Source organism: Neoarius graeffei, chromosome 14 (genome assembly GCF_027579695.1).
Source record: "Neoarius graeffei isolate fNeoGra1 chromosome 14, fNeoGra1.pri, whole genome shotgun sequence".
NCBI classification, from domain to species: Eukaryota; Metazoa; Chordata; class Actinopteri; order Siluriformes; family Ariidae; genus Neoarius; species Neoarius graeffei.
Genome location: NC_083582.1, coordinates 57,707,696 through 57,730,294, shown reverse-complemented (window position 1 = coordinate 57,730,294; position 22,599 = coordinate 57,707,696). Strand labels below are relative to the sequence as shown.

General features: G+C 43.3%; 2 protein-coding genes and 1 long non-coding RNA gene across 5 annotated transcripts in view; 2 read left to right on the top strand and 1 right to left on the bottom strand.

The window, feature by feature from the left end:
* Window positions 1-22,599, top strand: part of LOC132898481 (guanylate-binding protein 1-like) — a 230,198-nt gene that overhangs the window by 102,078 nt on the left and 105,521 nt on the right. The gene's annotated exons all lie outside the window — the stretch shown is intronic.
* LOC132898480 (guanylate-binding protein 1-like) lies at window positions 1,609-13,106 on the bottom strand. Of its 3 annotated transcripts, XM_060940137.1 has the most exons (13): window positions 11,218-13,106; window positions 10,779-10,927; window positions 9,370-9,577; window positions 9,139-9,216; window positions 8,931-8,980; window positions 8,625-8,734; window positions 7,412-7,599; window positions 6,980-7,222; window positions 6,158-6,438; window positions 5,471-5,683; window positions 4,440-4,542; window positions 3,399-3,598; window positions 1,609-3,050 (listed from the first exon to the last, which is right to left on the bottom strand). In XM_060940137.1, the coding sequence occupies exons 2-13, from the start codon at window positions 10,782-10,784 to the stop codon at window positions 2,814-2,816; spliced, it is 1,917 nt and encodes a 638-aa protein (XP_060796120.1). In that variant the 5' UTR covers window positions 10,785-10,927; window positions 11,218-13,106; the 3' UTR covers window positions 1,609-2,813. The 3 variants fall into 3 exon arrangements, with proteins under 3 accessions (XP_060796120.1, XP_060796122.1, XP_060796121.1); XM_060940139.1 differs by lacking the exon at window positions 10,779-10,927 and having other exon boundaries at window positions 12,845-13,105; XM_060940138.1 differs by lacking the exon at window positions 10,779-10,927 and having other exon boundaries at window positions 11,218-13,104.
* On the top strand, window positions 11,941-20,471 carry LOC132898485 (uncharacterized). The gene is made up of 13 exons (XR_009656532.1): window positions 11,941-12,908; window positions 14,469-14,626; window positions 15,343-15,429; window positions 18,007-18,133; window positions 18,229-18,272; window positions 18,383-18,547; window positions 18,660-18,747; window positions 18,836-18,988; window positions 19,089-19,154; window positions 19,259-19,468; window positions 19,595-19,745; window positions 19,853-19,932; window positions 20,037-20,471. It is a non-coding gene; the product is annotated as an uncharacterized LOC132898485 (long non-coding RNA).

Sequence of the window (22,599 nt, the reverse complement as noted above, 5' to 3'; positions counted from 1 at the left end):
CACACGGGACAGGAGAAGTTGTCCTCCGTCAGTCTGCTGGCCATTTTGTCTTTTTTTTCCAGAACCTAAACCTTAAACCTTGTTTTAACCCAGAATCAATTAAGAAATACCAGGCCAAAAAAAAACACCAATAAAAAAATAATATTCACAAGCTTGTGAGTGTCCAATTGATATTGACATTCACAGTCCACAGCAGTAGACTCTGTGGGTGACAGAGAGATTTCTTACAGTAAGCTCGATCCTGAGTCCAATTCAGATAAGGTGAATCAGAGGGAGGGCCCAAACTCCTCCAAAGTGGGGTTCCCATTGGCCAATTATGTTGAAACTTTCCCAAACCCAGATTGTCATTGGTCAGTTCCATGGCAACCAGGTAGATGTATAACCTTTACAGCCCCTTCTATAAACGCACTGGGCAGAATGTCACCATCAATCAGATGAAAGTTCAAATGCACAGACTGCTTCTGGTAAATGTTAGAAAAACTGCCAAGGACTGACTGACAGTTACAGATTGAGAACGTTGGGCACAATGGCCACCAAGAGCTTCTGATGAAAGTTTCCTAAATGGCCATGGACCTAACTGATAATAACAGTCTGTTTTCATACAACTGGACTGATACCGTACCCCCAACCCCCACCGCTGCAACACACACACACATTTTTATAAGGGGTAGATTTAGGTATGCTACTTTGATGCAACATGCAATCATGGGAATAAATAGAGAAAATTGATCCTCAACACCAGCTTCAATTAAAGTGCATTGTGGATGCTAGATAGGTGAGAACTGAACTGATATCGTCTGTATAGAAGTTCTGGTGAGAGTGTGACCTCAGACAACAGGACTGTTGAAACCAGGCCAGGTCACACAGACTGGTGCCAGAAGTGAGTGGGAGTTTAACTGCTCCAGGTCTCAAGTTGAGAAAGTAAGACAGGTACTACGTTAGCTACTCAGTGTGGAAGAAGGAATACATAGCAGCTGTCAGCTGTGGCCTAGTGGTTAGAACGTTGGACTTAAGATCAGATGGTTGAAGGTTCAAATCCCACCCTAACCAGTAGGTAATGACTGAAGTGCCTTTGAGCAAGGCACCTAGCCCTACACTGCTGCAGGTATGTAACCATACCCTGTAATAACTGTACTGTAAGTCGCTTTGGGTTAAAATGCATCAGCTAAGTGTAATGTAGCAGGAATTTCACTATTACTAGTATTCAGAATATACGAAGAGTACGGCCATTCGCAGGTGAGCACTTTGGTTCCTAATGTAACTAGCGCAGGAACCAGCACTGCTCTGACAGGGCTGAAAACAGCTTATATGAACCCAGGACGAACACCTCTGCGGGTGGGACACCTGTGCGAGTGGGACACCTGTGCAGTAGCCATCAACGGTCTGACAGGCCTGAAAACAGCTTACATGAACCCAGGACGAACACCTCTGCGGGTGGAACACCTGTGCACCTGTGCGGGTGGGGCACCTGTGCGGGTGGAACACCTGTGTACCTGTGCAGTAGCCAGATTACCGATTAACCAAACAGCAGCTGAGAAAGAACCCTAACAGAGTCGGTTGAGATAACACTGTATGAGAATCAGTGTTAAATTTGTGTGTATGTGTGGTGTGTGTGTGTGTGTGTGTGTTGTTGTGCACTATATGTGTATTGTTTAGTTAAATTGCACATGTATTGAACATGAAAATTATATAGAAGAATTGACAATAAAGTTCACTTGACTTGACTAGCGCTGTACTGGTATCTCATCTTTCTCATCAAAGACTTGTTGTACGGGTATCTCATCTTTTCAGTTTTTACTGAGTGCAACCTTCAGTTTCCTTTGGGTTTTTACCACTGCAACTCAACGCCACCGCAGCATTGGGCAATACCAGGCAGTTTGGAAGCCGTGGCCTCCTGGTTAGGGAATGGGTCTTTACATTGGAGGGTTGCTGGTTCAAATCCCACCCTTACCATGGCTGAAGTGTCCTTGAGCAAGGCACACAACCCCACACTGCTCTAGTGTTTGTTTGTAACCAATACCCTGTAATAACTACTCTAAGTCACTTTGGATAAAAGGCGTAACCAAAGTGTAATGTAATAATAATAAAAGGGGCAGGCCTACCTTGTTAGTTGACTTTGGCTCACAATGATGTCAATGTGCTGTACTCATCTCAGATAAACCGGAATGAGTATGTTGTTTATGTGTCTGTTGGAGCAATGAACTAGCATGGGAACAGAAAGAAAATGGCTCCCTCGAGATCTATGGAGAAGTTGAGGTGAGGTGTGTGGGTCTTCTGCGGTTGTGATAAAGTGATTATTGATTGAGGGTTGCATATTGTAACCAAAGGCCTCCTAAACTAAGCAAATTGAGGAATAGATGGCATTTCCTTGGTTTAACTTCCTTCATTCCTTCATGTATTTACAAGAATTTGATGACTCGAGGAATATTAAAGACAAAATGTATTTTAGCTCAAAACTACTGATGGGTTTTCATTTATATATTTATTGTGTGTGTTTGTGTGTATATACTGTAAACAGGATCTCAACATGCAAACCAGAAAACCAAAAACCTTTACAATCTCCAAGTTTAAACAATGTTTTTTTTTTATATTCAAGTAATTAAAGTAAAAGGTATTAACTGAAGTCCCATAGTATGTTATATATACTATAAAGGGTACTATTACAGTGTGCACCCCCCACCTCTTTTCCATTTTGGTTGCGGCATTTGTGGCCCCATAGACATATATGTCCAAATTACAGGTGCATGCGTGCGTGCAGACACACACAAACACACACACACACACACACACACAGTGAACACTAGGGGTTGACATTAGAGGATGCAGCAGCCATCTCCCCCTCTGCTATTGGCTGCCGTCTTCCTGGTCAGATCCAGCTGCTCTTGCATCATTTTTATGGACTGTTCGTATTTCTGCTGCATGGACTCCATCATCGCGGCGAACTCCTTATCGCGAGCAGCACCAGCCTCCTCCGCCCGCCTCCTGCTCTCCTCCATCTCCCGGCTCATCTTGTCCGCCTTGTCCTGGAACCCCTTCTCCAGCAGCTGAGCCTGTAGTGCGTACACACACACACGAGAAGTTTAAAGGGGTACAGTCACACCCGCATGGCTGAAATGTTCGGACAATGAAAGGTTCTATAGAATTTTGAGCTCCATACAACATACTTTACAATTTCAGAATTCGGAATTTTAGAACGCATTCTTTTGATAGAATGTTCCAAAACTGAAAACACACTACACCCTCTATGGTGAATTTATCTGCAACATTCAACACATGTGGAAACAAATACAAAGGGATCAAATTTAGCTGATTATGGAGGAGTCTAAAGTGGGCTTTACACACACACACACACACACACACGTATATTATAAACACATTACACAGACAGAGAAACGCACCTGCTCTCGTAGTCTGGCGTCCATGGCGCGCTGGTTCTCCTCCTGCTGGTTCGTCATGTCCTCCTCCATCTTGATCTTCAGCTGCCTCATGCGCTCCTCTCCACTCTTCCTCTCAGCCTCCATCTTCTCCTCCAGGTGGCGCTGTTTCTCCTGAGCAGCACGGACTTCCTGCTGCATCAGTACCTGACGCTCGCGCCCCTCTATACACACACATACACACACACCACACACACACATTACATGGAAGGTCCCTTACCGAGTCATGACAAGGGCAACTGTCCCCAACTTACAGCCTGTCCGCAGGGGTGCCCCAAGGGTTAGTGCTGGGGGCCCTTCTGTTTGCCATGTACACCACCTTGCTGGGTTGTATTATCCACTCACACGGCTCCTCAGATCACAGCTATACTGATGATGCGTAGCTGTACCTATCACCACAGCCGGATGACTTCATGGACACTACACATCTCCCCAACCTGCCCTGCAACCTGTCTAAAGCTGTTGGACAGCCGTGGCCTAGTGGTTAGAGCGTTGATCTGCAGTGCAGAGAGTAGCAGGTTCAAATCCCACCCTAACCAGCAGGTAATAGTAGAAGTGCCCTTGAGCAAGGCACCTTGTAACCAATACCCTGTAATAACTGTAAGTCAGTTTGGGTTAAAAAGCGTCAGCTAAATGTAATGCAATGTAACGTAATGTAAAGCTGAGCTCCAGCTGATCCCATCCCAGAACTCAATCCATCACAAGCTCAATATGGGCTCTGCCAGGGTCACCCCAAAACCTGGTCACAAAAAACCTGGGCGGCACAATATGGGCTCTGCCAGGGTCACCCCAAAACCTGGTCACAAAAAACCTGGTCACCCCAAACCTGGTCACAAAAAACCTGGGCGGCACAATATGGGCTGTGCCAGGGTCACCCCAAAACCTGGTCGCAAAAAACCTGGGCGGCACAATTGATGACCCCATCTTGCGTTTTCTCACCACAATTCCTCAGTTTCCCAGTCATGCCACTTTTTGTCCCCGCCACACTCACACACACACACTCACCGCAGAGCTCCTTCTCCTTCTTGCTCAGGCTCTCGTCGGCCTGCAGGATGGCAGCAGACTCCTCCTTCCTCTGTTTCATGAAGCCCTGCAGCACCTCCTCAGCCTGGAACATGAAAACACACACACACACGGACACACACGCACACACAGTCAGCAGACATAAACACATGCATGCACACATTCACACATATGCACGCACACATACACACACACAGGCACGCACACGTACGCATTATACTGTAGGGCCCAATACTTGACGATGACGCAAATGAAGCCGTTATAAGCGAAGCCTGTTGGTGCACCTGGTGTTCACAACATTGGCTCCACTGTTGTCAGCGAGGGCAGTATTGGGATTGTCTGAGGTTACAGTGTTTTTTTTTTTTTATTCAACTAGGAAACTCCCAGTGTAATTGTGACACAGCACACCACAGCACACAAAACGAAGTTGCATTTATGCCTAATCTGTGCAAGTGCTGGCTCAAGAGAGCAATGCAGCAGGTCTTTACCATGCTCAGGGTACCTCAGTCATGGAGGAGGATGGGGGAGAGTACCGTGCTCAGGGTACCTCAGTCATGGAGGAGGATGGGGGAGAGCACCATGCTCAGGGTACCTCAGTCATGGAGGAGGATGGGGAGAGTACCGTGCTCAGGGTACCTCAGTCATGGAGGAGGATGGGGGAGAGTACCATTCCCAAATATTATTCCCAAAAGTTTCCATGAAAACTTTAGTAAAGGAATTAGATTCTAATTCAAGTGGGCCACAAACAGACCAAACATGGATTTTGCAGAAGGAGGTGCATTTCCACGCTGAAGGTGCCCCGAGCAGAATGAGTAGAAAAGGCGGAATAATGGGAAAACAATTCTGCTTCACATCACAGGCATTTATCCAAATGTTGATGACAACATTCGGATGTGCGGTGACTTTTTTAGTTTTTCTTCTTTAGTGTCATGGACATTAAAGAAAGTGGAAAATTTCTAACTTTGAAAATGCCTGGAATTTTGCAACCCTAGTGATGAGCGACCGTGACTGACCTTGACAGCTCCTTGGGTCTGTTGCTTGTACTTCGTGACGACTTTCTTCAGGTCCTGGCTAAAGAGCTGGTAGCCCCCCACGGTGGTGTAGACTCCCTGTTCCAGTTTGCTCCAGAGTCCCTCAGACAGACCAGCCAGGATCTCCCCACACATATGCACTGATGCCTGCTCATTCTGTTGCATGAAGCTAGTGAATATACAGTTGATGGACTCCTGAAACACACACACACACACACACACACACAAAAATACACACACACAGGCTCAGCTCTCCATTCCACTAATTCAATGTTCCCAGTGTTCCAGCTGTCCTATGTTCCCTATGTTCCCATAACCTCATCTTAAAACAGCCATGATTCCATAGCCTTTTGTCCCCTATGTTCTCACAGCCCTATGCCCCCTATGTTCCAACAAACATACAGTATGTTCCCACAGCTCGATGTTCCCACAGCTCTATGTTCCGACAGTCTTTAGTTCTCCATGTTCCCACAACCCTATGTTCACACAGTCGTATGTTCCCACAGTCCTATGTCGCCTATGTTCCAACAAATCTACATTATGTTCCCACAACCCGATGCTCACACTGTCCTATGTTCCGTGTGTGTGTGTTTGTATGTCCATGTAATCTCCAAAGAGGTCCTGAATGTGCTTTATGAAGCGCTGTGTGTGTGTTGTCCACGTTTTTACCTCCAGTGAGCCCATGAACGCGCCGTCGTCGTCTTTGAAGGAGCGCTTCATGAAGGCTTCAATGGCAAGGCGGTTTAGACACTGGTGCTCCTCGGTGAGATCGCCCAGCAGGACGGGGAAGCGGCTCTTCAGTTTGCCCATGCCGTCCTCGTACACCTGCCGGCCCTCGCGCACCGCCGCCTCGTTCTCGATCTGCGCCATGGCAAGCACAGCGTTCTCCAGACAGGGAACGCCCCCCTTCACCATGGTGTCCACGTACAACCTCACCAGGTGGCCAAAGACTACAGACAGTCAAGAAGGGACAAATGCAATACATATGACCTCACCAGAGGACCAAACAAACACTACGGGCAGCCAAGAGGGACAAACACAATATGAAGCTTCATCTGATGGTCTGTAACTCCAGAGAGTCAGGAGGTGACAAACACATCATATGACTTCACCGGGTGGCCAAACGCTATGGGCAGGCAAGAGGGACAAACACAACGTACAACTTCACCTGATGGCCAAAAACTACAGATAACCAAGAGGGACAAACACAACATACAACTTCACCTGATGGCCAAAAACTACAGATAACCAAGAGGGACAAACACAATATACAACTTCACCTGATGGCCAAAAACTACAGATAACCAAGAGGGACAAACACAACATACAACTTCACCTGATGGCCAAAAACTACAGATAACCAAGAGGGACAAACATAACATACAACTTCACTAGATGGCTAAAAACTACTGCGGCTGCATTGCTACTACTACTATTAGTGCTGCTATTACTGCTGCTACTATGAACACTATTGCTGTTAGTAGCCCTTACCTCTGCCGTCTACGGAGTGTCCATCCTTGAGTAGCTTGGCTGGGCTGTGCTCAAATATGAAAGTGCAGAAGCGCTGGGTGACCTCCAGAAACTCCGAGTCCAGCTCGGACAGTGACAGGGACTCCATGCGGTTCACACTTCCCGGTTTGGTTGGGAATGGGAAGTTGAAGCACTTACGGGATGGGAAGTACTTCCGGATGCACTCTCGAGGAAGATTGTAATCGTTCACTTTTTTACCGTTACCTTTAAGGGCACATAAGAGCTTTGGGTTAGCACAAAAAATACACTGATTCGGAGAAATACATGAGAGAGAGAGAGAGAGAGAGAGAGAGAGAGAGAGAGAGAGAGAGAGAGAGAGAGAGAGAAATGTGTGTGTGTGTGTGTGTGTGTGTGTGTGTGTGTGTGTGTGTGTGTGCATGCGGCCAAAGTTACCAGGTTTCAGCTGCAGGGCAAAGTCTAGGTATTCATCCTCCGTCGCATCTTTCCCATCGATCTTTCTCTCCAGAGTGAAGTCTCTCACAGCCCAGATGAACGTGGGGAAAAACTTGACAAACTCAGAGTCTTCTCCCTCTTCATCAGATGACTTCACTTTGATGTGTTCAGCCAGTTCTGTGACGTACCTGCAGGGGGTTAAGGTGAACCACACCACAAAATGCTTCCAGAGTCCATAATGCAGCTAGCTCTAGCTCTAGCTCAAAGTCAAAGTAAACTTTATTGTCAATTTCTTCATATGCACTGTTCCTACAAAGAAATTGAAATTTTAGGTTTTCACTCTCCCATGCGTGGACATAGACAGGACAGTTATTAAAGTGCATAAAGACAGCAGGACAGGACAACATATCGACATAGAGTAACATATAGGGTTTTCTCTGTCTGTTTGTTACCCATCTAGCATCTTGCTAATATTTAAAACTAATCAAGCACCAGCGTTAGTTCTGGCCAGGCCATGGTAGTCAAGAGCTGCACGCTTTCCCTCGTCACTGATTACATCAGCTAATTTGCTCAGCTGTCCCCTCAGCTGATCATCACCTCTTGCTTTTGATTGGCTACGCTCACACAACACGCCCTTTAAAAGCTACCGGGTTTGCCCCAATCATATGCTGCTCACTTCTTGCTGCTGATGCTCTTTGCTACCCACCTCCTCCCCTGCTCCACCCTGTCGTGTATAACATGGCATGTGCTGTACTCTTGTCATGTTGCCTGCTCTGTTCATGGCGAGAATAGTTCTCTGTCTGTCTTAAACTGGGTGAGATCTCCCTAACACTGCTGCTGTCCCCTGACCATCTGCTTTTTTCATGGTGCTCATGAAAAATCAGGGGACTCCTCTGAACAGAGCCATACCGCCAAATGTAATTCATAACTTTAATAAACATTTCATTGTCGAATTTTCTCCTGTGTTCCTTGACTTAAATGGTCCTGACAGAAATATGTTTAAACACAGTAATGACAGTAGCCAAAGCTGTACCACGGTTAGCACTGTTATGTGAGCTCCATACCACTGCCTATGGCTACTGATTAAACACTATAATACAGTTAGTGCTAGTGATGACTTGTTTGCTGCTCTAGTTTTTGCGTTTGCATTGAGTTTAGTGTGTGTGTGTGTGTGTGTGTATGTGTGTGTGTGTGTGTGCGCGCGTAAGGATACTGCAGTTCCTCCACTGCTCTGTTGTCGATGGTGCCTCTGCTGTTGTAGACCAGAGTGCTGCTCAGCAGAACAGCCAGAGAGAAGATCTGGGTGTCGTGCTTGGAGTCGCCCTGGCATGTGAAAAACACACACACACACACACACACACACACAAATACTAAATAAGCTGCCATAAATGATGACAGTCATGGCCTAATGCTTAGTGAGTCCGTTTTGAAATCAAAAGTTTGAAATAAAAGCTCAGCTAAGTTCAGTATAACGTAATCTAATGCAACTGTGTGTGTGTGTGTGTGTGTGTAATGTCACCTTGTCCACGTCCCCCAGTCCCTCAGTGTCCAGCAGCACCAGAGTGTGTCCTGTAAGGGACAACACACACACACACACACACACACACACACGATACAGAGGGCTGAGTTGAGTGTGTGTGTGTGTTCTGTGGGAGAGAAAATACTGAATGTGGGTTTAAGTCTGTAATTGTGTGTGTGTGTGTATGTGTGTGTGTGTAAATACACACCTTTCTTTTTTGGGTGAGGTACACACCACATCCATATTCCTTTGGTTTTGGACTCGATGGTGCTGCCCAGGGCAAAGCCTGAGGGGTCAAGAGAAGCATCCATTACACACCAGGAGCTCAGTTCTCACACACACACCTGTGTTTTATCGCATGTCCATCAGATATGCCTGTGTGTGTGTGTGTGTGTGTGTGTGTGTGTGTGTGTGTGTGTGTGTGTGTGTGTGTTGCTACCTGTCTGTTGTCCGGCCAGGCGGTTCATGAGGTAGGACTTCCCCGTGCGGTAGAGCCCCACCACGGCCACCACCACCACTGGCTGCTGGATCTGCTCCAGGATCTGCAGCGCCCCCTGCTGGACAGCCATTTTCCCATCTGGCCCATTGTCCACCAGACACACTGGCACTTGCATTGATACCATCTTTCGCAAGATGTATAAAATATACTGGGGAGTAGAAGTACAAGTCAAAAAGCTGACTTGAGTAGAAGTTGAAGTGTTCTTTAAACACCACTCTGAAGTGGAAGTACTGAAGTGTCCAAAATGTTTTGTACTTAAGTATTGCATAAATTACTACTCCAGCAATGACGGTACAAAGTAGATGCATTTAAAAATTACTGCTCAAGTCCTGAAAGTACAAGTAGAAGTATTAAAAATTACTGCTCAAGTGCTCAAAGTAAATGTACAACAAGTGCTGAAAGTTAATAAAGTAAATTAAGCCTAATAAACTTTTTAATAGAACAGCCCAGATGCATCATTCTCATGTCAGCAAAGGGTTCTTCCATTGCCAGGTTTACCACTGCCTTCAGGTAAACTTACTTACGCTTACTCAGTATAACATTTGCCGAAAATATGTAATGAAGTAAAAGTGTAAGTAGGAGGGGAAAAAATATTCAATTAAAATTAAGTACAAATACTACATTAGTTCTGAAGCAGAAATAATTAATATTCTTTAATTAAGTACAAATAATACATTAGTACTGAAGCAGAGTACGCATGTTGTTCTACTTCCATTACTTTACATCTCTGCCTCTTAATATGCACACATACACACACGTCCGTATGTGTGTGTGTGTGTGTGTGTGTGTGTGTGTGTGTGTGAAGAGGTGCAGGAACACTGTCGTAGGGTAATTCCTACAGTGCCGCACATAGTTTTCCTCAACGAGATGAGATTGTCTCATGATTATATTTCTGCTTTTGTTCTCTTTGTTTAGTCCCACATTTCAGTCAGTCATTAACCGGTGTGCATTTTGGAGAGTTTGCACGGGAGGTAGGTCTGTTGACCTTGTAAGCAAGTGGGCGTCACTGATTTTTTTAATTTTTTTATTTGTGTTCCTCACAACAAATGAGTCAAAACCAGCGAATCTCGGTGGGAAACAATAATTATTTGTATCATTTTGGTAACACTTTATCACTTTTCCCAACTGAAAACGGGTCCCACAAACCCTACAAGGCTACAAAGGTTAACCCTACATCAGTGTTTTGTAGGATCATCAGAACATCACTCCAGAGTACGCTACACCATTATAATGTGTCAATTTTGTGTCTGGTTTCTCCGCTAGAGGGCAGGATACTGCAGCAAAGTCAGTCCTCAAATAAAATATCTTACTGCAGTATATACAGTATAAAAAGGAATTTCACCACACACCTTCATACTTCTTGATTTTTATTTTTGAGCAACGCGTTTCGCGATCTGCTTCTTCAGGCTCTTACTGCAGTATGTTGATCTCTCACACGCACGCCCGTAGGCTTCTCTCTCTCTCTCTCTCTCTCTCTGTTCCATTCACCTGTAGAGAACTTAATTGGCAGTTTTGCTAGATGAGAAGTCGACTCACCTTAGGCCAAGTTGAATACAAGGGAAGGAATGTGCAGAAAATTGTAAACCTGATAATGTCGACGCTTACACATCATTACAACAGCGTCAAAAAACAAACAAACAAACAAACAGACAAACAAACAGACAAACAAACAAAAAACACAAAACAAAACAATGTAGAAGACTACAGCATCCCTAAATGTCATACTTGCATGAATGATAGCCTAATACGTTAGCATCCGGTCTTTTCCAGGTGTGAAAAATAACTTACCGGCAGTGAGACACGCTCTCCTTAGCCTTGACAAGATGGGACAGCAGCCACGTCGCTGCTCTCGGTAGGCTATGAGGTGCTTGAGTGAAGCTGGTTGTATTTCCTATAGTCTATATATTGTCACAGAACTGCTGCTGAAGAAACAGCGCTGATTTCACGGAATCCCAGACAGTTACTTTCGAATGGATACCTTGCTGTCGGCTGCAGTGGGTGGGGTGTTGTTGGCTGGCCGTTGTTTAGGCACGCATGATTAGACAGTATGAGAGATTAGGCTACATCACATTGCATTGCAATGCATTTGGCAGACGCCTTTTTGAACCCAAAGCGACTTGCAATCGAAGCCATGAACAGTAGCATACAACACAAATAGGAGTACAGAGAATACAAGCCAAGCATTGTGTGTGTGTGTGTGTGTGTGTGTGTGTGTGTGTGTGTGTGTGTGTGTGTGTGTGTGTGTGTGTGAGAGAGAGAGAAAGAGAGAGAAAGAGATATTTGTGGGATATTTGAATCGATACACCTCGTGCCCCCATTGCAAGGATAGATTGATTCTTATCTATCCTATTCTTTTCCATCCCATTCTATTATGTTCTGTTAAAAATAATCGGCAAACAAAAATGCATGGCTGTAAAGCTGACTGATGTATTGTGTCATCAAAGTGTGACAGATTGGGTAATGCTCTCCAGTCTGGCGCTGATTAATTACTTCCTCCTTTTTGTGGTTGGTTGAGCCGTGAGTACCGGGGACTTTTACGTTGATAAATTTGGCTCTGGGAGGTGACGTTGGTGTCTTTTTCCGTCCTGCTGGGAGTAAAAACGCTGGCTGGGAACATTATCCGGGAGGTTTGGTGCTTTTAGTCACGTCTATGTTGGAACTGCACTCTGCTGTGATTTACTTTCACTTCAGCGCGTTTAGCCACTGTATCTGCGCTTGTGGTACCACTTTTTCGTGAATTGGCGTTTCGCCTCATCACTTGGGCCCTATTGTAGACCTGCTTGGCTGTTACTAAATCGTTGGGTTTGGAGTGGCCGGGGGGCTGGCTTGTGTGGGTTTGACCGCAGTCAGTGAAAGTGTGTGGTCTTAGTGTGATGTGACCGACACGTGGGTTTATGCCGGGGATTGTAATGCAGCCACGGGGGGTTGCTGTTTTGTCGCCGTAGAGATTGTGCTATTTCCGGTTTACTGCCCATTCTACTTTGGACTGCTGATTATTTGATTTGATTTTTGTTGTTTTGGTTAATTTTGTTTTGTTTATTTTATTGTCTTCTCTGGCTTTTTGTCTGGAGCTGGGGCACCAGTCTCCTGTTTGTGTATTTGTGAGGTTTTGTGTGTGTGTGTGTGTGTGTGTGTGTGTGTGTGTGTGTGTGTGTGTGTGTGTGTGTGTGTGGTTGTGAGTGTCTTACCCTATATGAGAAGTCGACTCACCTTAGGCCAAGTTGAATACAAGGGAAGGAATGTGCAGAAAACTGTAAACCTGATAATGTCGACGCTTACACATCATTACAACCGCGTCAAAAAAACAAACACAAAACAATGTAGAAGACTACAGCATCCCTAAATGTCATACTTGCATGAATGATAGCCTAATACGTTAGTATCCGGTCTTTTCCAGGTGTGAAAAATGACTTACCGGCAGTGAGACACGCTCTCCTTAGCCTTGACAAGATGGGACACCAGCCACGTCGCTGCTCTCGGTAGGCTATGAGGTGCTTGAGTGAAGCTGGTTGTATTTCCTATAGTCTATATATAGTCACAGAACAGCTGCTGAAGAAACAGCGCTGATTTCTCCGAATCCCAGACAGTTACTTTCACTTTCGAATGGATACCTTGCTGTCGGCTGCAGTGGGTGGGGTGTTGTTGGCTGGCCGTTGTTTAGGCATGCATGATTAGACAGTATGAGAGATTAGGCTACATCACATCACATTGCATTGCAATGCATTTGGCTGGGTCTATATATAGTCTATATATAGTCACAGAACAGCTGCTGAAGAAACAGCGCTGATTTCTCGGAATCCCAGACAGTTACTTTCACTTTCGAATGGATACCTTGCTGTCGGCTGCAGTGGGTGGGGTGTTGTTGGCTGGCCGTTGTTTAGGCACGCATGATTAGACAGTATGAGAGATTAGGCTACATCACATCACATTGCATTGCAATGCATTTGGCTGGGTCTATATATAGTCTATATATAGTCACAGAACAGCTGCTGAAGAAACAGCGCTGATTTCTCGGAATCCCAGACAGTTACTTTCACTTTCGAATGGATACCTTGCTGTCGGCTGCAGTGGGTGGGGTGTTGTTGGCTGGCCGTTGTTTAGGCACGCATGATTAGACAGTATGAGAGATTAGGCTACATCACATTGCATTGCAATGCATTTGGCAGACGCCTTTTTGAACCCAAAGCGACTTGCAATCGAAGCCATGAACAGTAGCATACAACACAAATAGGAGTACAGAGAATACAAGCCAAGCATTTTGTGTGTGCGTGAGAGAGAGATATTTGTGAGATATTTGAATCGATACACCTCGTGCCCCCATTGCAAGGATAGATTGATTCTTATCTATCCTATTCTTTTCCATCCCATTCTATTATGTTCTGTTAAAAATAATCGGCAAACAAAAATGCATGGCTGTAAAGCTGACTGATGTATTGTGTCATTAAAGTGTGACAGGTTGGGTAATGCTCTCCAGTCTGGCGCTGATTAATTACTTCCTCCTTTTTGTGGTTGGTTGAGCCGTGAGTACCAGGGACTTTTACGTTGATAAATTTGGCTCTGGGACGTGACGGTGTCTTTTCCGTCCTGCTGTTGTCCGGGAGGTTTGGTGCTTTTAGTCACGTCTATGTTGGAACTGCACTCTGCTGTGATTTACTTTCACTTCAGCGCGTTTAGCCACTGTATCTGCGCTTGTGGTATCACTTTTTCGTGAATTGGCGTTTCCCCTCATCACTTGGGCCCTATTGTAGACCTGCTTGGCTGTTACTAAATCGTTGGGTTTGGAGTGGCCGGGGGGTTGGCTTGTGTGGGTTTGACCGCAGTCAGTGAAAGTGTGTGGTCTTAGTGTGATGTGACCGACACGTGGATTTATGCCGGGGATTGTAATGCAGCCACGGGGGGTTGCTGTTTTGTCGCCGTAGAGATTGTGCTATTTCCGGTTTACTGCCCATTCTACTTTGGACTGCTGATTATTTGATTTGATTTTTGTTGTTTTGGTTAACTTTGTTTTGTTTATTTTATTGTTTTCTCTGGCTTTTTAGAAAAAAAGGTTCTTGGGGGTGCTATATAGAACCCTGTGAGTTCAATTCAGGGAAAATGGAACCTTTTCCAGTGAAAGGTGCTATTTTAGGCACGTGAAGATTTATTTGATTTCCAACGAACCTTTCCAACAGCAACCATTCACTTCAAGCGTTCATTGGTAAGTGACTACGATTTTTGTCCTTCCGTGTATTTTCTTTATAACACCAATGAAAAATACCTTAAGTGGTGCTTTCCCTTTAATAACGTGAAGTGGTGTTTGAGCGTCAAGGGGTGTGTGTGTGTGTAAATGTTGTAGTCATTGGTTTTGAACGTCAAGGGGCGTTAACTTTGTCAACGTCAGCTCCGCAGATGTTAGCTTGTTAGCTAGCAGATATATAACTTTTGTTCACTGGCATTAAAAAGGCTACAGATGTCAACATTACTGGATACAACAGGGAGTATCATACATAGTGTTTTATTTGTTTTCGTTGTGTATGAGCGTTTATGAGGGCCAAGATGCCACATATATTTAAATCCATGTAATTTCCATAGTGTAATGGAATGTACAGATACACTTTATTGTTCTGCCACTGCCTGATGTCTAAAGTGCTGCTATATGAGACCTGCTCCATCAGTCAGTGAAAGTGAATGTAGCCTTTGAAAGTGAATGCACAAAAGTACCAAGAGACTTGTGTGTAATTGGCGATGTCAGTTCGAAAACAGGTGGTGACAAAACAACAAAATGCTGTCTATAAATACTGCACCTTGAAATTATTTATTTATTTAACACCTACATTGCAATGATTTAAAGTGACTACTTTTTTGACACCCTGTAGTGCTGTGAAGTACATTCAGAATTTTGAGCACTTTCACAATTGTGTGTATTCTTTCTAGGAAACATGGTTGATGCGTGGTCCACCCATGAGGTCTGTCTGTGGCTGGAGCAGAATTCTTTAAGCGAGGCTAAACAGATCTTCTTTGGTAACGCACCCAATTTTTTATGATAATGGAGCGTTTTTTTTCGATGTGGATTTTGTAGTGTTAAGTTCACTATCCCAAAATATCTCCGCCACTTGCAGCTCACGCACCAACACCAACCTGATTTCCAAGCACAATGTGTTGAGGCATGCAGAAAAACGTACAAAAGTGTTGGAGCCTTGAGGATACACTTAGTTCCTGTGGTGTCTGTATATGTGCAAACAAACTGTGCCTCATGAAGAAATCAATTCGGAACCTGAATCGGACTCTGATGTAGACCAAAATGTAGAAGACCAATCTACTATTGAAAATGACAGCGAGCAGGTGGATTTAAATACCTTGCTCTCAGGTCTTCAGAAGCATGTGGCACTTTTTATATTAAATCTTCAAGAGAAGCACCTCCTCCCCAAAATTACTCAAGACACAATTGTTGAAAATCTTCAATTTGTACTGCAATTTTTTCAGCAACATTACAATGATCTCATTAAGTTCCACTTGGATCAGTCAGGTTTCAGATTAAAAGACCATGAGGAATTGGACAATCTACTGTCAAATGAAACTGTTTGACCGTGCATTTGAGCATGTTAAATCTGAGTACAGATTAATACAGTTTAGTAGGGAGAATCTGGATTTTGTGGAGCCAATTCGCTATGTCCTTGATGTTAATAGCAGGGGAAAGGAAGACAGTTTCCAATATGTGCCACTGAATGATGTTTTAAAGGTTTTTTTGGAGAAAGAGGACATATTTTATTCTTTTCAAAGAGGATGTGAGAAGGTTTCAAGTGATTTTTTTTGGAAGATTTCACGGACGGTAGTTTTTTCTAAACTCCACCATTTTGTGGTGATCCAAGTATTCTGCGTATTCACCTATACACCGATGAATTTGAAGTTGTTAATCCATTAGGTGCTAAAAAAGCAATACATAAAGTAACGGCCTCTTACTTTACTATTGGAAATCTTGAACAAAAATACAAGTCCCAATTACGGCACATACATCTGTGTCTTTTGATTCGACCTCAGCTCTTTCAGAAGTATCCTCATAAGGACATTTTACGTCCTCTCCTACTTGATCTGAAGGAGCTATTTACAAAGGGAATTGACATTTGTGTGGATGACAGACACCATGTTTTGAAGGGGGCTCTAGCAACTCTTTCTGCTGACAATTTGTCTGCCCACTACTTAGCAGGATTCACATGCTGTTTTAACAGTGGCCGTGTGCAGATTTTGCATGACCGCATATAGCGACTTGAAGACCCATGTTAATGAAGGAGTTCAAATTAGGTCTTCAGATGTCCACAAGTACCACCTAACTGCCCTCGAAGAAAACAATCAGTTAACAAAACAGACCTATGGTGTAGTGAAGGAGTGTCCGTTCACTGAGCTGAACTACTTTGATGTCACACGACAATTTCCACCAGATTTAATGCATGATTTTTTTTTTTTAGAGGGTGTCATACCAATTGTTTGTAAAGTCATCACTGCACTTCATCAGTTGAAAATTGTGACACTGAATGACATTAACTCAGAGCTGGAAGCATTCAAGATTGGGGAAAAATGATAGAGGTAACATTCCACAGACACTACTGCAGAGTGTACTGAAACAGAAGTTAACTGGATCAGCAGCACAAAACCTGTTTATTCTGGATTCTACCACTCCTTATTGGCCATTATATTCCAGAAGGTGACACACTGGGATATTTATCTCAAGTGCAGAGAAATAGGTGACATGATCCTTGCTCCCTGCGTCAGGAAAAGCACTATTCCTTTCCTCACTCTTCAAATTGGTGAATTTCTCTCCTCTTTCAAGACTGTTTTCCCAGAGACCTTCACCCCTAAATTGCACTATCTTATTCACTATCCTCGTCTGATGTTGGAATTTGGTCCACTGAAACAGCTGTGGTGCATGCACTTTGAGGGTAAACATCAGTATTTTAAGAGGTTATCCCACAACACCAGCAACTTCAAAAATCTTTCACACCCTAGCTAAAAGACACCAGCTGTGCCAGTGTTGGGAATTGACATCCTTGGACATTCTCCGCCAGAGCTCATACACTGAAGGTGAACGTCAAGTCCCATTCGCTTCTCTTCCATTGGACATTCAGGAAGGTATTGCATTAAAGAGTGGTGTTGAAGACATACCAGCACATGAGAGAGTAGGAGTTGTTAGCACTCTACTGACCAACAACTGTACGTACAAAGAAGGTGACATCGTAATTGATGTGGTAGAGGAGGACATTCCCATCTTCATGAGAATAGCAAAGCTTATTCAGTTCAGAAGTCTTTGGCTTATCTTTGGAAAATTACGTACCCCCAAGAATTTCAGTTGTCACTACCATGCCTTCTCTTTGGAGGAACAAAAGGAATGGGTTGTTGTTCATCCAGGGGATGAAAAAGATTATCATTCTCTGGATAGCTATATCATTGATGATAACATGTTCCTTCCACTTCATTGCGTCCAGAGGTAAAATCCTGCCTAAAAGTGGATTTACAATTTAAAAATCGATTTGTTAATTATATAGGTAGGCCTACTGTATGACTATCCCCTTATTGGAAATGCATTGTTTGTAATTATATCAACAGAACAACAGATTGATGGGGAAACACTACTGGGACTAACAGAGCGGATGGTAGAAAAACTGTTTCCCATCATGAAACACCAGGTCTTGTTTTTGAAAGAGTTGGAGAAGTTGCACAGCACATCAGCACAGTAATTACCAAATTACATTACTTGTCAGCATTAAATGGATAATTTCTTGCCATGAATGCTGTGTTGCACCAAATTGTTATCTTTCCTGTCTATAGAAAATCCAATCCAACATGTGACACTACCTGTAGTCAAATACTCAGTAAGTCTACAGCACTTCAGTGTTATCTTACTTAAATGCCTCTGCCCTTCTGAGAATGTTTTATGACAAAAGGAAAAAGACTAATGGTATCTGTCTCTATTTGTTTGTAGTCAACAAGCTCATGTGTCATGGCCAGCACTGTATACCCTGCCTGTTATGCCACCAGAGCTACAGGAAGCTCTACACAGAAAAGATCCATCTTTCAAATAAAAGGATAAATCACACTTGAGAGCATTGTTAATACAAGTTCTATTTGACCACATAACGTACACATGGTATTGTTAGCCTTGATCTATACTCACGTTCTCATTATTTGGTTTTAGTAGGAATGTTGGAATAGTCAGAATGGGTTTAATTTAAGAACACTTTTATTCTGTGAATTTTCAGGTACCCTAACCATAAAAAATACACCGATGTTCTCGGATGTCTGATCACCAGATTTCCCTTTTTGAGAGACCACAGCAGCACTGGATATGTAAGTTCTTTCTTACCCTTTTTAAAACTTTCTTTATGTCAAACACAGCATATCTAGTTCAGTTACTTAACTATGTCAACATGTACAGGATACCTTGCTGGAGTGCTTAAGGAACAAGTTTAAAAAGGAAAGGTCTCCCTTGGTGAACTTCCCAAAAGTTATGGAGATGAAGAGGAAGTTTGGGACAAAGAAACAGCGAAGTGTAGACCATGAGTCTCTGGAGGACTCACCTGCATATCAGGTACTAACATCAGGGTCTGCTTTTCAGCTTGCTAGTCAGTGTGGTCATTGTTTACCAGTGCAGTTCAGAAATTTGACCATTATCTAATCACTAATTTCAGAGGGCAAAGAGACGCAGGACAGAAGCAATCCAGGCATGTTGGGGGAGCTTGGATCCAACACAAGAGGTGCACAAAATGAGTGATTTAAACACTGCTCATTGCTCACATGATTCCTGTACATTGCATGAGTCCTGTGTATTGCACATTACTCACTTGTGGATGTTTTTTAGATTGTAGTGGAACTTGAGTGTTGGGGAGGATGACCTGAGTTTTCAGGAACATCTAAATGCGATTAATAATGAGCTATGCCGGCGACAGTCAGATCTAACACAAATCATGGATAGGATGAAGCGCACTCTTTTTATAAAAGGGTTGAAGTCACGGCCAAGCCAACAGGCAAAGTCATGCAGATGTTCCCCTTTTTTCAGATTCCCGAACTGGTGAGAAGCGAATTTTAAATACTGTAAAAGACGGTCTGGTCAAACTGACAACCTTAAACAACCTCACTCTCTCTCTCTCTCTCTCTCTGTGTGTGTGTGTGTGTGTGTGTTTGTTGCTTTCTCTAGTTGCATTATGAAATGAGGCTGCGGTTCGGTCAGGACATGGAGCTAAATCTCCAGAATGCCCTCACGACAATCACGCCAAACATCAGGGCGGCTCAGCAGGGGAACCACAAGGAACAACTGACCACCTGGCTGACAGAGGCCACCACAGATGGTATGGCACCAGCTGATTTTTTTTTTTTTTCCCTTCCCCACTCACACCTTCAATTACCTCTATAAAACTATGGTTTTATGAAAACAAGGTTTCTTTTGACATTTTAGATCATCTGAAGAGTGCTGCCATCCTCATCCTGCCAGAGCTCTTCAAAGAAAGATCAAAGTTTTTCTACTGCTTGGATGAGGTATGTAGTCTTTCTGTAATTAATTTGCCCCTCTTGCTTTTGTCACGACATCCAAAATTCTATCAGGACATTACATACACTTTTTTTTGTTTTCATTCATACAGGAGCCATGCAGCCTGTTTCCAGTCATGGTCATCGACAATGCTGTGAATCCCCTCCTATGCTCCAACATCTCGATCAAGATGGATGGAGTCACTGTCACAAGTGGGGAGATGGACATCCCTCATGCACTCCAATGTCTTTTGGAAATTTTTTATTTTTGGTGTGGAGTACCCAAAGCAAATCCGACACACCTTGAGTTTTGTGGAACATTATTTTTTTAAAATTCAAAATACCCCAGTTTCTATTCCTGTCCTCAAACTGTATAACCAAATTTGTTCATGATTATTTTTAATTTGCATGATTTTACGTCTTCACAATAAACATGAAGACCTTAACAATACCTATAATAAATTAAAACCTTGAATGTTTCGGAGGTGTATATTTGAATATGTATGAGCGCTGTTTTATTTAGCTTAGTAGTGAGTTTGTATTTGTTCCTTTCTCTATTTTAACTTTAAAATGTTTGAACTTTGGAGTGTATTTCACTTTTTTAACAATACAGTTGGTCTTAAAAACCACCTCTCTGTTCCTTTCTTTAATATGATTTTACAGCTTAGATTTGCCTTCTAATTGGATATTTTATGTAAAATAATAGCTGCAGTGTTATACATTTATAATGTGGTGATAAATGTAGTTGCAATACAATAACAATATGAATCATCACAATCATTATCATAATAAGCAGCCTTTTAAGGGTGCCTTTTTAGCACCCTTTTTTTAAATAACAAAGAACCATTTAGGGTTCTTTTTATTGAACCCTCTTAAATGGTTCTATATAGACCCTTTTGAGTGCCATATATGTACCAAGCTATAGAACCCTTAAAGGTTCCATTTGGAACCTTTTGTTTTAATAGCTGGGGCACCAGTCTCCTGTTTGTGTATTTGAGGTTGTCAGTGTGTGTGTGTGGTTGTGAGTGTCTTACCCTACGCACGGGAGGCGACTGTATACATCGTTTCCTGCCATTGTGAGGCTGGTTTAGCCCCCCTCTCTACTGCTATACAAAGTTAAGTTACATCTGCTTCTTATGGTGTATGTAATCAGTACCGTGCAGTAGAATTCGTAATATTTGCTATTGAGTGTCTTCTCTTTCTTTCTCCCCGGGACAGGTGTGGAGGCGTCACCATAGCATGCCGGACTTTAGGTGGCGGATTCTCTCTTTTCCATCGCTCTGTGCACTTGGGTGATTATTGTCACTTGTTTGCAGTGTTTATGATTATTTGTCTGTAGTGTTTCTTAGTTTTAGTTGAAGTGTTTATTTTCGTGTGGTTTTTCTTGGTCTTTTGCTGTCCCTTTTGACCGTGCTGCTATTGGCTAGCCTCATTCTTGTGCCACCTTTGTAAGAGTAGCACTATTGCCCCACCCTGTACCAGGGTGTTTTGTGACATTGGGGGCAGTCTTCCCTCCCATATGTGCCGTGTGAATGTGGTTGGTCACATTCCCTTTGTAATTACATGCCTTAGGGTATTACACTAGGGTTAGTGTTATACTTATCATCTTGACTTTTCTTGTAGCTGGTTTTTGTACAACCACCTGCATTGTTGCACATTTGTATGTATTTTTATGATTTGTTAGGTTATTGGATGTATTGTGTATGGAATATTGTAGCCCTTTGATTGGTGCATGACTGATTCAAGGTGTACATACGTGAATTCGTTTCTATCCTTGAACATTGTTATTAAACTGGTTTGGCCTTATCAGTCAATTTGTATTTATTGTATACTGCTCTTAACGTTTTATGCTCTGTGAAAAGAATAAATGAATTTGAACTTGACTCCTGCCTAAGAGTGCTCCAAACCTGTGTCCTGGTATTATTAAATTGGGGGGTAATTTTACTTCTCTAGGTTGTCCTCCCCCACCCTAGGTGGCGTAGTCGAGCAAATACTAAATTTTATCGTGAACGTGCCACTGTTACAAAAGGAAAAAGAAAGGTGCCGCACACTCCCGAGTTGAGAGTGAAGATATTTTAATGTGACAACGTTTCGGCCAGTCGGCCTTCCTCAGGTCACGCAGACCTGTCTGAAGTAGGCTATTATACGGGTCGCCAGCACCTCTTTCTCTGGTGTGCGTTTTGCACCTTTACCGATCTGTGTTGTGTCAAACATGAAAGAGGAAACGGTCCCGCGGGAATCCCCGTATGAGGAAACGGTCAAGTGTCTCTCCACGGCCCAAGACACTCCTGCACAACTGAAACGCTCACCACAACACTACTTGTCCTACTTTCAAATTCGATCACTTGTGCACATGACAATTTCTTAATTCTGATCATTTCCCTTTGTTGAACAAGCTGAAATAATAATATAAATACATGAAATACATTTTTTTTCTTGCAGTAGGCCTACAGATTAAATCAGATGTGTGTTTTTTTTTTTTTCTGTATCAGTGTTGCAAAGAGGACACTTCATCATGCTGACTGGAGTGTTAAAGCAACACTCTGGGATTTTGGAATAATGACCTCATTTCGAAATCCCCCTGGGAAAGTCCCATTGTCATTGTGACAGTACACGGTGAAGGGAGCAGTGCGGCCAAACGGCATCATGCTCAGGGTACCTCAATCATGGAGGACA